We start from the raw sequence: 13,463 nt of genomic DNA, 5'->3' as shown, positions 1-13,463 counted from the left end.
CCCCTCCCCCCCGCGCCCGCCCCGGGATGGCGAGGCCCTCCCACCCGCCCCCGGCCGTTGGCGGCGGCCCGCCCCGCCGAGCGCCCCCCTGCGGCCCGGCGGCCGGTTCGGCGGGGCGGCGGCCGGCGTGCGCGGAGCGGAGCGGGGACGCAGCGGGGCAGTGCGGGGCGGGGGGGTGCGGGCCGGGAAGGGGTCGGGGGGATGCAGCATGGCCGAGCCGCCCGGCGCCCCGCACCGCACCACCGGCTCCACCTTGCTGCACCCGCTGAGCGGGCTGCTGGGCATCCCGCTGGACCAGGTGAGGCTGCGAGGCGGGCCGGGGGGGGTGGGGTTGGAGGGGGGGAGTCCTGCGTGTGTCCCCCCAGGCGGGGGGCTCCCGAGGCGAGGCGCTTCGCTGGCAGGGACGCGTAGCCCGCCGCTGTCACGCCTTGCATCGGCCGGAGGGCCCCGGGGCAGCGCGGAGATGCCGTCCCCCCGAGGGGCCGGGGGGGCCGGGGCTGAGCCGCACCGGCCGGCTGCCCTTCCAGCCGGAGCCGTGCCATCCCCCCGCCGTGCCATTCGCCCCGACCATGCCACCCCCAGGCCGTGCCATTGCCCCTGCCGTGCCATCCCCCCGCCATGCTATTTGCCCCGACCGTGTCATTTGCCCCTGCCGTCCCACCCCCCCACCATGCCATTTGCCCTGACCATGCCATTTGCCCTGACCGTGCCATCCCCCAGGTCGTACCATCGCCCCACAGTGCCACCCCCCCGCCATACCATTTGCCCCCGCCGTGCCATCCCCCAGGCTGTGCCATTGCCCCCACCATACCATCGCCCTGCTATGCCCAGCACCTTTGGCGCTGCTGCATCCCAGCGCCGCTGGATGCTGCCAGCTGCGGTGCTGAGCTGACCGTGTTTGGAGCTGGAACTGCCTAAATAGTTTGGGTCCTTGCCCAGCTCTGCTTAACTGGGGATGTACCCCTGGGTGCAGGGTGTCTGGTCAGACATCACAAAGTCCAGGCACTGCTTTTGTAGCTACAGACCTGTAGCTTCGAAGGGCAGAAGCTCCTTCAGCCTCCGAGTGCCCAATGGCATGGCGAGCCACAGGCATGGAACACGCGGGATGCGCAGGCACACATACAAGAAAGCGGCCCTATGGGCAGGCACGTTTGTATGTGATGCCTCACAGCGTATTTTGGGCTCTGGCGTTGCCCGTAGGCTCGTGGTTCAGCTGACCCCTGGCCTAGCAGAAACCACTGCTTCCCCCCGCCACCTTTTATTGCCTCTCCAGCCTGCGTGCACCTGCCGCTGTCCCTGAGTTCGCTCAGCGACAAGGAAGTTGGGAAGTTAGGTCTGGGAGTTCATACTGGCCAGGAAAAGTCTCCACCAAACTACCAGGAGCTTGAGCTGGGCTGGAAGAAACCAGGGCAGCAGAGACATGCTGGTACAAACCAACAGAAGCCTGAGATTTACTTGCTTGATTCTGTTTGCAGAGTGGCTGGTGCTATGTGTCAGGTTTTACTACTGTTTGTTTTTAAAGTTGAGTAAGAAATGCATCATTGTATCGATTAAACCCCTACCTCTAACCGTGCCAGCTTTTCCCTTTTTAACAGAAAACAGGATTTGATGCAAAAAGGTCTTTTGCTCAACGCTGAAACAGACAATAAAGGCCTGTCGTTAACTATAAGCTGTTAATTTAGGAGGGGGCACAGGAGTAGTGTGTTTAAAAAACTTGTCCTTCCATTCAGCCAAAGCAATACAAAGGCAATGTTGTCTGTGGAGAAAATTCTCCCTGCTCTCTTCCGGACCTGAGGATGCTTCACTGCATCTGGTTACGTGCTGCGCTTGTCGCAGGGCCTTGGTCTCGTGGGTGCTGCTGGTGGGCACCCGTGTTCCTGCTGGTTTGCATATGAGCCCACTGCAATGGGCAGGGGGCTCCTGCTGTGGGGTCAGCAGTGTGGCTGGGCTGGGTGGGTACCCAGTGGCATCCAGGAGAGTCCCCCTCTGCCTCCAGCAGCGTGGAGCAGCAGTGGGCTGGGAGGAGCCCCCCTTGCTGGGGTTCATCACCAAGCTGCAGCAGGGCTGTGCTGAAGTGTGCTTGCTTCACCTGAAAATTACCCCTGCCCCCAATCATGCTTAATCATCCCTGTGAGATGATGCTATCAACCATTTTGCAATGTCTCCCCCCACCCCTTTTGCCCCACTATGATGTGCAGGACCATGCCAAGCATCAGGGATTTCTACTGCCCTCAAGTAGGCAATAACCAGACTGCTGTGTGGAAGCGTCATGCCACCACTGTCCCCTCAGGTGACTTGATTTTCAGGTCTGACCTGCAGTGCTGATGCCCTTGGGAACAAAATAAATCTACTTTCACAGAGCTCTGTGGCCAGGTGGGTTGGTTACCTTCCTCATTAGACTGAGAGAGGGCAGGTGGGCTGGTTACCTTCCTCGTTAAAATGAGAGAGGGCTTTTGCTGAGGGGGAAGAGTTCACTCGCTTTCAGAAGGAAGCTCGGCATGTGGAAGGCCGTTTTGCTAGATACGACCGCACGTGGAGCAGGGACTGCTTTTAGACAAGTCCCTTACTGCGATGCTGACCGGCTCTCTGCCCTCCACCCGGTGGCTGGGCTGCACAGGGGAGCTGAGCTCTGGTTTCTCCTGCCTGTCAGTGTGCTCAGCCTGTTGGACGGTGACAGCCTGCATCTCCCTCTGGTCCATGTGGCTGCCCCGAGCCTTTGAAAATGCTGAGAAGTGCCCAGTGAGCCCGAGGCAAAGGCGCTCAGGCGGAGTTTACACCCTCCAGGTCGCTGTGGTATGGGAAAGCTGTGTGTGTGTGCGCCTCTATGCTAAGTGCACGGAGGACTTGCTCCTCCTTTTCTAGAGATGCTTTTCCTTGAGGTCTGTGCTCTGAGGGAGAGTGCAGTCTGCGAGAAAAGACTGGAAAAAACAGTTGAGCTGAAGGTCTGAAAAATGAAAGTCGTAATCATTACCCTTCCATAGTGGGGGCAGAGATGCTGTAGTGATGGGAGGTGGGAAATGTTTTGTCATCTAATAAGCAGCGATTGTGTCACTCGCTATGGGAAGCGGGGATGAATGTGGAAATGCTGGTTTTCACATTGGTTGTTTTCTTCATTTTAAAAAATTACAACTTAAGTTAAAACCAGTGCAGAATTAGAGGGTGCCGTTCCTGGCTGCGCTGTGTACTGGCCAGGCTGTCCACGGTTTATTTAGCAGACCGTGTACTGCGTAGGAGCGTGGCAATGTCTTTCTGCTTTAGATGCTCAAATTGTCCTGATGTCTCAGTGTGCATTTGCATGTCTCTTTAAAGGATGATTTATCTTTGAATTTAACATTGGAATACTATTTTTTAAGCAGTGCTGTATTCAGTAACAAGATTAATAAGCTTGGAAGAGGATGAAAAGACTGTGTTTAATTCATCCCCCTATCCCAGGAAAGCAGACTTTGAAATTTAGCTGACTTGCGCTCTAAAAATATCTGGCTAGGTCAATGACATACCTTCAGCAGCATTTGGAAAAGAGGTTTGGGTTTGGGGTTTTGTTGTGGGTTTTTTGGTTTTGGGTTTTTTTCCCCCTCCTTATAGCGTATGCCCCAAATCTGATTTTGGAACGTCATCTCTCCAGTATGCTTATATGCTAACTTTTGGCAAAGTGTGTACTTTTTTGTCAGCTGTGCCCTAAATCACCAATTTTGGGACATTGTCCGCTACCATAAATCAGTGAGATATGGGAAGTTAAATATTAAACTTTTAATAGTGTCATTTCTGTAAACAGAGTACATGTGTATACAAATACAGTGAAGAAATAAGTATACTATTTAAAGGTATATTAGAAGCAAGTTTAATGGCATTGTTTACCCATATCTAGTTTTACCCTGCCTTTCTAAGCTCTAGGCATCTCTAGAAGTGATTCAGGTTCAAAGGGTTAAGGCATACAATTAAGGGGTTTCACTTCTCAGGGTTATTTTGCAGTACCCTTGATATCCCAGGTTACCTGTTGCCTTATAAGCAGCAACCCAAATGCAAATTGCCAAGGGCCCTACAACAAACTTTACATTTTAACAGGCCTTAGCCTGACCCATGTCAGACAATACCAAATTTGATGGTATACGGGATATATGTTCTGTGTTCAAGGACTCTCTCAAAAACAACGTGTGAGCATCTTCCCATGTCTATATCAGAAGCCTTTTAACTTCAGTGTTTTCATTGATGAGGGCAGCTGTGTTTCCCCAAAGGGGGAAAAAAAAAAGTGTATTTAAAATTAATTTTGGATGCTTTGGCTGCTGGCTGTACACCTTATTTTTCGTTTTAATCCTTTCATTGGAGCTGGTCTGCATATTTACACTTTGGTAGCAGTTTAAATAAAACACTAGCTGGGGGCGGGGGTGACTGTGGGACATGCCTCTGAATCCTGGGATAGTTGAAGTATTAGAAATGTCTTCTCACCATTCCTTGAGTTTGAATAGCTCTCTGCCCAAAGCATGCTGACGAATGGTTTAAAAAGGAGAAAAAAGAAAAAAGTATGTGTATGTTTTTTCCATTTACACAAATCAGCATGAATTCTGATCCCCAAATCGGGGACTGTTCTGTTAAATTTCACATTTTTCAGCTATTTTGCTCTCTGACTTCAGTTTTACTTCTGGTTTGGCTAGTCAGCAGATGTGTTAGTCCCAAGCCTCTTTGCCTGACTTTCTAATCCACTTTTTGGGCAGTGAAAAGCCAAAGAAAAAATTAGCTTTTCAGGAACTCACCAGACTTAGGCTGGGAACTTTGCGGTCCCTTTAGTGGGTGTCAGGAGGGACATCAGAAGGTGTGATGCTGAGGAAAGAAGGCAGTGTGACACACACTGAAGTGGGATAACTGAAGGTGGAGGTTTGCTGGAGACAGAAGTGGGGTTAGTATCTGATTTTCACTGGCAAAAGGCTACTCCGAGGCAGCAGCAACAACTGCCCGTGCCTGGTGTGAACTATGCTACATTTCAATTCCCTAATGCCAGTCGTTTTGCAATTGAAAACTCGAATATGTTTTCATTTTGAATTGCAGCAGTCCTTGTTCAGATGTAATACCCCCCTGCCCGACACCCTCGACTGCAAAAAAATAAATCTATGGAACTTTTAGTTATTTGAGAAACAGTAAGCAGAAATGAATTTGAAATCAACATCTTAAAACACATTTGTAGAGAGATAGTACCTAGGTTGCCAAACCCAACTTTAATTTTGGTATTTTCTGAGTACCCAGATTTTGTAAAGCTTTTGTCCTGGAAAGAAATCATTAGCCTTTTACTATAATGCCACAAAGGACATGGCACTTGATTTAAGGAACAGAAGCATAGTCTTGCTGACCCTGTTCTGGGTCCCCAGTTAAACAAGTGCCTGCAAGCAGGGCAGGTCATGGTGCTCGTGGGCTGTGCGGCTTTTCTGTGCATTTGGTGCAAATCCACTTTCTTGTGGATTTAACTTGCTGCACCCGCTTGTGCAGTGCCCAGGATTCCATATATTCCTGAGACTGTCCTGAGACAGAGGTATAGTACTTTACAAACATTAAAGCTGTCGCCAAAGCTTTGCTTTCTGTTCAGGTCAAGCTCTTACTAACAATTGCAATAATACACATTTTCCTCTGCCTTGGAAACATGTGCTGCCTTTTCCAACGTGTTCTCGCTCAGTTTGGTGCTGCAGTCTTGGACCTCGTGGCTGATGCCTTGATACTGTGGGTGTAAATATTTCCACATCCCTCGTGCCTTGAAAACAAAGTCTGTCCTATTAAGTTTTTCATTTGGCAAGGGACAAAAGTGCAACTGGAATCAGGCGCTTGCAATTTTCCCCCTTTTAAGCACTTTCCTTTTCATTTATATTAAACAAGACCTGGAAAAATAAACGTTAAAGTGCTGCATAAAGTTTCCTGAAACCTTCTCTGCACATTAATCACACCAGCACTGATTTAGTGGTGCTCTGCAGCTATTTTAAGACAATATGAAGTAGTGATGAAGACTCTTGGGTTCCAGCCTAGTGGTGTAGGCAGCGAGCACAGAGCTGGCTCTGTGCTTTCGGGGGAGCCCCTGGTGCTTGGGATTTGCTGTGCGTTGGCCAGCCTGGCACTGTGTTTAATGCCCTGGCTGCTCCATGGCTCCTGTTAAAGTTCACGAGAATGGGCAGCGCTCGAGCTGGACTTGCCAAACTGCAAGTGGTGCTGGTAATCCCTGGGCAGGGGAGGCTGCTGGCATCCGCATGGAGGTAAATCCAACCTGTTGTACTTGTCCAAAACCAAGTGAGAAGTCGGATGGCGGTGGACCATGTTTCTCTTTGGGGTGAGGAAAGCCCTCTGTATGTGAGCTGGTAGTTACAGGGAACCCTGAGGGTACCAAACCTCATCTCCGGGATGCTCGGGTACTTAAGGAGAGCTTCCAGTAACTCGGGCTCACTCTTAAAAGTACAGCCCGATGCATGCATTTCTACCACCCTTTACTAATAGTGTATATGTTAACGTGTAGCTTAGATCAGGAGTGCCCTTTGGGAGCAAATCTCTTGACTGTCCCCACCTAGCATATGTTGTATGTGAGGAGCCCCAGGGGGTGTACACGGGGTCGCTTCCTGAGAATGTGAAGCTGAAGGATGCGCCCAGGAGCCTGCAGGGCTGCAGCTGCTAAAGGGTGCACAGCCCACAGCACCAGAGCTCAGCTCCGCTGGGGTGGGACCCCCGGACAAGAGTCACTGTTGTGTTGCGCCTCAGCCCCCCTCCTGCTAGGACAGGCATGGTGGCAATCTGTGACTTCCTTTGGTGGTTTCTTCAGGCTGTGGCACCAGTCGGGCTTGTTCGGTCACTTCTGCCACTGCGGAATCCAGCTCCTTCTGCTGGGTCAGCCTGTCCTGCCTCTGCCCAGCTGAGAGGCACCTGGAGAGCGGCATCTGGAGCAAAACAGCCCAGGGGACCCCCTCTGGGGGGTCCTTCCCCCTAGCAACGTGGGATTCGTCATCCCCCCTTCTTACAGTCTTGATAGGAAATGTTCGTTTTCACCTGTCCTTTATTTTTCCCCTTGGATTAAGGCATTTTAAACAGCTTTTGCAAAATCGTAGGTGAGCACCACAGCAAAAACAGAAGCAGGAGCAATAGTTTCTGACATAAATGATTTTTTTAGAACTTTTTGTTTTGAGGTGGCTACTTACAGTATGTTGCATCTTTAATGGAGTTGGGTGGGAAATAAGTTTTCTGCTGTGTTTTGGGCTTCCCTCATGATCAGGAAATTTCAGGTTTTAAAAAAAAAAAGCCAGAAGTCTCACTATTGTAAGCAAAAACCTTGTAAACTTATTTTTGAATAAATTGAAACATTTACAAATTTCCAAGCAGTTTGTTCTCACCCATTCCTCTAAGTTTCAGTAAAATACCAGAATGAAAACTAATTTTTAAACCAAAATTCAAAATATTAACTAGACAGCTTTACCAGCTTGGATATTTTGTTATTTTTTTTTTACAGAAAACGGTAGTCACTTTGAAAACTATTTAAAAAGTTAGTCAATCAATCTATGGCATGACTGTTGCCATGCTATCTGGTCTTAGACAAAACAAATCGTAAATACCAGAACAATTCCTAGTTCTTGGTTTCCCTCTTTCTGGATGCTTTGTCCAGGTGGGATTTTAGGAATCTGAACATTTACCTGGTGTTCCTGGGTGACCAGGTGGCTGGATAGTGGGAGTTTTGCCTGTGTCCTTATGTGGCAAATGAACCAAGCCTCTTTGCCTGACTTTCTAATCCACTTTTTGGGCAGTGAAAAGCCAAATAAAAAATTAGCTTTTCAGGAACTCTTAAAACACATTTGTAGAGAGATAGTACCTAGGTTGCCAAACCCAACTTTAATTTTGGTATTTTCTGAGTACCCAGATTTTGTAAAGCTTTTGTCCTGGAAAGAAATCATTAGCCTTTTACTATAATGCCACAAAGGACATGGCACTTGATTTAAGGAACAGAAGCATAGTCTTGCTGACCCTGTTCTGGTAGTGTGGTGGGTGGGATGCTGTCCGAAAGCGGGTGAGCTACCTGCTAGATGACTTATGCAAAGGGCAGGTGGTCCTGAGTGTGTAAGTCCCCAACAAAAATCTGGCAATCCTAAGGAATAGTGACCGTCAAAAGTATCGATCAGCATGAGATTATATTCTGTGATGTTCAAGCTCCGTGTGGGCATCAGGCTGGGGGCAGCTGGGAGGGGGAAAGGAGGCAAGAAAATACTCCTTTTGATCAGCCTTTTGGATTGTGTGCAGAACGCTAAACAACTAAATAACAACTTCAGGCCAAGACAGAACGTTCAGCTGTTGGCTGTCACGCACAGGGTGAGCGTGTGCTGCTCCTCCAAGCCCTGGTCTCGTGACAAAAGCTTTAATTGGGCTCGAGTGTTTTCTTCGTTTGTGGTTTCTTGTTCGAGTGCCGTTTGGCACTGGGATGCAGATAGGGCAGGAATGGGGAGAACAAAATGACAAGGCAAAAAGCTGGGATGTTTGAGGACACCCCCCCACCACCACCACCCCACCACCCCCCTGCTCCCAGCATTTCTTGAATAACTTCAATGCTTGTTTTCACGCTTGTGTATTGGGTTTTATTTTGAACTTTTTTTTTTTAAAGGACCGCTGAGTAGAAATTAATTATTAACTCTTACACCTAGCTAAATGACATTACAAACTGGTGAAAGTAGGTTTTTTCCCTGTTATCAGTGTAGGGGAGTGTTAAGGAGTAGCATGGTATTGACTTTGTTTATCTCATGTGCGCGCACCCAGAGGGCAGGTTCGAATCACTGACTCCTACGGTTTGCAGCAAGTATTTATACCAGCAAATTCCAGCTGATAGATCACTGATTTATCTGCTTGAGAAGGAGTTTTAGCATGACTTTGTTCACTTGCGAGTGGCGTTTAAGTGGTCTTACGTTAATACTTCTCCTGCAGCAGGGTTTCTCAGGATGTTTTGCCAACTATGCTGTATTGAAGGTGAAAAACAAGCGGAGACAAATGGTTTGGAGAGAGCGGCTGGGAAGTTACAGGACTTTTTGAATTAAATCCAGTTTTTGATGGCAGCGTTACACATCCTCAGTGAGTTGTAGGCACTGTTAGCACCCACAGCTGTTTATGCCTTTGAGTGTATGTTTGTGTTCATGCTAATTCTCTGGAGGCAAAAAATTGTGGTCTGTAGTTGCCACAGCAACAATAACAGTGCACTCAGTGTCTGGGTGGGTTTCGTCTATTTTATGCGAGTATGTTGAAAGTGTAGGCATGTTGCTGTGGTACATTGTGAAATATGACAGACTCTTCAAAGAGGAAGCATTTGCTTTTTTATTTATTTTATTTTTATTTTTATTCAGAGAATAACTTTAATTTTGTGTTACCTTTATTGCTGCTTCTCTGCTAGGGCACTGGTTCCCATTTGCAAACATAGCATTGCAGAGGGGAAAATGGGCTCAGCTGTTTGGAAAAAGAAAGTTACAGAGAAGTTCTGCTGATGCTAACCAATAAATAAAATGAGGGTTAGAACAAAGAATGGTCCGGGGCAGTGGGAAATGGGTGACATAATAATGTTTCTCTCCCACTGTAGTTGCTCTTGTCAGTCAAAAGGTGACTGTAGCTGTTCTTTGCCATGAAACCAGAATGAAAATATGCACAAGGTAAAAGGGAAAAAATTACAGGTAGACTTCTCTTAAACATGCAAAAACAAAGTGAAAGAGCCAGGTCATTTGCTTTAGGAAGTGACCGTTAAGAGGGATCATGGTGGAAGTATCCATGAGCAGCATAAATGAAATAGATCTAGGACTTCTTCCCTTCTGTCTCCCAGTGTTTCTCCACATGAAGAGGAAAAATGTGGTAACGTTGGAAGGCTGCAGATTCAGTAGTGATTAAAATGAAGGTCTTTTTCCTGCAGTCCAGAATGGACTGTGAAACCCATTTCAACAGGAGGCTGCTGAAGCCAAGCTCTTGGCCAGAGCCAGTGTGGACTTGGATGTTTAAATGAAAAACATGAGTATCTAGATGAAGATACTTAATAGCTTAAAAGATTTTGGAAGTATGTGTTGTTTTGTTGGCTCCTTTCAGGGCCTGTCCCCTCCACAGGCACTGGTTTCTGGCAGGTCTGCTTCAGGTGCCACTGATGCTTTTGGGATCCTGAGCCACCGCCGGCAGTCCCAGGCAGAGTGGCTGCTCCTGTTACAGGTGAGTGGGTCTGCTGCTAGAGTCGTCATCCCTTCCCAGGGCTTGACTCGAGGCTGGATTTATTCCTTGAGTTCCTTCTTCACGTGGTGATGGAGCAGGAAGCAGCAGGTCTCCGCAGGGAGGCTACGCCAACACCCAAAAGATGTCCCTTCTCCAGCAGCCCGCTTTCAAGGAGCCCAAGCTACAGCAGCCTTTCTGTTAGGTTATACAGAAAGTAACCGGTCCCTTCGATGCTCTGTGATGTGTTTCCCTCTTGGTTATCCTCTTCCTTGTCTGTTCTGATCTTTAACTGTTGGGGCTCTTTTTGTTGTCCATAGGGTGAGCATTTCCTTAGCATATATTTAGTGCTGTATTTGGGGACTTTGTGATCTGCACATTCTCTTTGCAGGTGTCTGGCGTTGTCTGCCTTCATCCTTTGATAGGGTTCCAACATCCTGATTAGTAGCCTGTTATCTAACTGTTTATCAATCATACATTCTACATGCACCATTACCTCAGTTGCCTAAGCATCTCAGTTAGGCTTCCTGTTTTTTTGGCCTGGATAGAGTTGAGTCAGGGTTTAAATGATTATTAGGAGAGAATTGATTCCCTATCTGCCGCATCTTTTTCCCTTTTCGCTGACGCTTCAGTTTTTGAGCTAAGTCAATGAGGGCAACGTACCAGACCGGTTTGGAAGACCCTAGATGGCACGTGTGCCTCTGTCTCCCCTGCCTAGGATCAGGTCTTTACAATTGCTTGGACTATTTCTGCCTAAGAGGTGGTGGCCTCATTTATTTGCTGGCAGGTGGAACTACTGACTTGCGCCCTGGAGAGGCTTTGAGCGGTCAGTGGGGACCCAGGTCCCTGGGTATCCCCTTCTGAGCCTCCTCTCCCCGTCCTGTGTTGGGTCCACGCTGCTCATGGCTCGGGTGCCTTCCAGCATCAGGGAAAGTGAAAAACTGCTGCACTCTGCATTTTAGGGCTACAGTAACAGTGGGAAAAACTCCATGTGTGTTTGGAGATATCTTAAGTTTGCTAAAAATCAAACCTGAAATGCTTGCTCAAAGTGCTGCTGAGATAGCCACATATTAGTGGTATAAAACCTTGCGACAGAGAGATGGAAATAAATTTTGCAAGCCAGCTATGCACATCGTGCAATGCCCTGGTTCTTTTAAAGCATGTTTTCTTAGGCTTTATGTGTAAAGGGCATGTTTGAAAGGGAAGTTATAATTATTTATGCAACTTAAAGGACTGTTTAATTTCTTTTCCCTGGCTATGCTCAAGTTCATAGGGTGTTTTGAGAAGAGCTCACTTGGAGTTTCTGGAATTTTGTTGCTGTACTTTGTTTCTTGGACAATAAGTTGCCTGTCACTGCGTAGCGGGGCCATCACTGTAATAATTCTAAAATGTGAGAGCATTTTTTCTTTTTTTTTCCAACCTGTTGAAGAGGAAAAAATGAGACTTATTCCTGTTGCCTAATGATTACTGTCCTTTGTAAAGGAAAGCAAGTTAAATTTCTGCTGTTGCTGACTCATAAGCATGGCAAGAATACACCTGGGGAAAAATGTAATACTGTGGTAATACAAACGTGGGTGGGTATTTTTCCTCCTGATATGGCAGTTATCTTTGGAAAGTATCAGTGTTATAACCCAAAGTTCTGCTGTACTGTATGCAAACAGAAGCATGGAACTCTAGGGGGGGGGGGATATATAAAGAAGGCAGCGTGCTTTTGATGAGGCAAGGAAATTAAATCATTTTTCCTCAAATGCAGTGCAAATGAATTGAATTTATAGCAAAATCCAAGTATCTCTTCTTTTTATTTTTTGTTAACTTTACATTTCTTTATTCACCAGCTGACACTTGCTCATGCTGTGTTTTCCTGTTAGTTTTTGTTTTGATTTGGTTGCTAAGTTTGAAACTAGGAAATGTGTTTTGTGGTGGGGTTTTGGTTTTGGTTTTTGGTGGGGTTTTTTTTGAGAGGGGGTAACCCCTGGAATTCATTCAGAGCATGACTCTTTGGAAAGGTACTAATGATTTCCAGATGATTAGTTTAGTGACGGTTGAGATGTTTGACTTGCACTGAGTCCTGAGCGCTTGTCATCTCCAAGTTAGATGTTTTCAATAGCGTCTGAAGTTGAACGCCTAAAATTAGATACGCTCCAAAGTTCAGCTTCCAGAGATATTTGCTGTAGATGTAAGGTGCTTGTAGCACAGGCATAACTAAACAGCTGGGGCTATGTTCTGGTCATCTTGCATGGTTCAAGATCCAAAATAAATGAGCATGAAGTGAGCATGCTGCAAATTCTAAGCAGAAAAAAGGAAGGAAAACCCAGCCACAACAGGATATTGTTGCAGTACTCGTTTTATTGGTGCCTTCTCTTCCTGCCACAGTTCTGAAGGGGTTAAAAATAAGTCTGCAGCCCACATGAATGAAGGTTAGATAAACATATCTTATACTAAACAGCACAGAGCAATAATTTTACTTTTAAACTGTAGTGCAATAGTGAAGAGCAGTATTTTATGGCTGAAATTTCACGATTGTGAAGGCAAGGATCTGAAGCTGGCAGTTACAGAGGGTGGCTGATCCTACATGGTCACTCCTATAGCAAAGAAATGGGACAAAGATAGTTGTGCTTGAATTGAAAAGTAATAAAAAAACCCAACTCATACACAGCTTTCTGGAAGTAGGCTACAAAATGAAGGAAAAAGCTATCTAGAAAATTTGCTTGCCAGCAGAATCAAAGGTCATGGTGGGAATGGGGGACTCTGCAAGCAACTGCAGAATATGAAGTTTTCTTGGGTTATGGAAACAAGGGGAGTGACTTACTCTTATGTTTGCAAAGATAATTGCCAAAATGTACACTGGTTTTCCCAGTCAAATAAATGACTCTGGCTAAAGTTTAGTAGTAAAAAGAGTGGTTCTGTGTCTATCCCTCCCCTTGTGCCATGCTTTTTTTAACTTCTCTTGTCAAAAAACTCTCAGTTTTGCATCTGCACAGGTTGAGCTGACTGAAAATGAACTCTACCAAAAAAGAAAAAAATCTGAGCAGATTCACTGCAGATTTTCCCTGGGCCTTATTGATGGCATCCCAAAATCCTTATGTATCCTTTTCTGCCTGCAAGGGAATTCCATGTTGAAAGGTAGCTGGGAATATTTTCTGTACAGCTTTTAGCAAGTTCTGTGGCTCTGCAGTGTTGGAAAGGGTATGGTGGTGCCCTGAGATTTGTGCCCCTTGTTTTGCTAGGTTGGAGCGTGGGCAGAAGAGCATAGTTCTTCACCTCTTCATGTTGACGTGCCTTGAAGTGAT

At 46.9% G+C, this 13,463-nt stretch overlaps 1 protein-coding gene across 4 annotated transcripts in view; it reads left to right on the top strand.

The window, feature by feature from the left end:
* Positions 1-155: 155 nt before the first annotated feature.
* MBOAT1 (membrane bound O-acyltransferase domain containing 1) overlaps positions 156-13,463 on the top strand; it is a 58,019-nt gene continuing 44,711 nt past the window's right edge. For 2 of the 4 annotated variants that reach the window (XM_037381210.1, XM_037381209.1), the window contains exon 1: positions 160-298. In XM_037381210.1, coding sequence (XP_037237107.1) covers positions 209-298 — 90 coding nt within the window. In that variant the 5' untranslated portion in view covers positions 160-208. Of the gene's footprint in view, positions 299-13,463 lie in introns of all 4 variants that reach the window. The other 2 variants (XM_037381212.1, XM_037381211.1) reach the window with 2 other exon arrangements.

The sequence above is a fragment of the Falco rusticolus genome, chromosome 3, assembly GCF_015220075.1.
Source record: "Falco rusticolus isolate bFalRus1 chromosome 3, bFalRus1.pri, whole genome shotgun sequence".
NCBI classification, from domain to species: Eukaryota; Metazoa; Chordata; class Aves; order Falconiformes; family Falconidae; genus Falco; species Falco rusticolus.
This window is presented reverse-complemented; position numbering and strand designations above follow the sequence as displayed.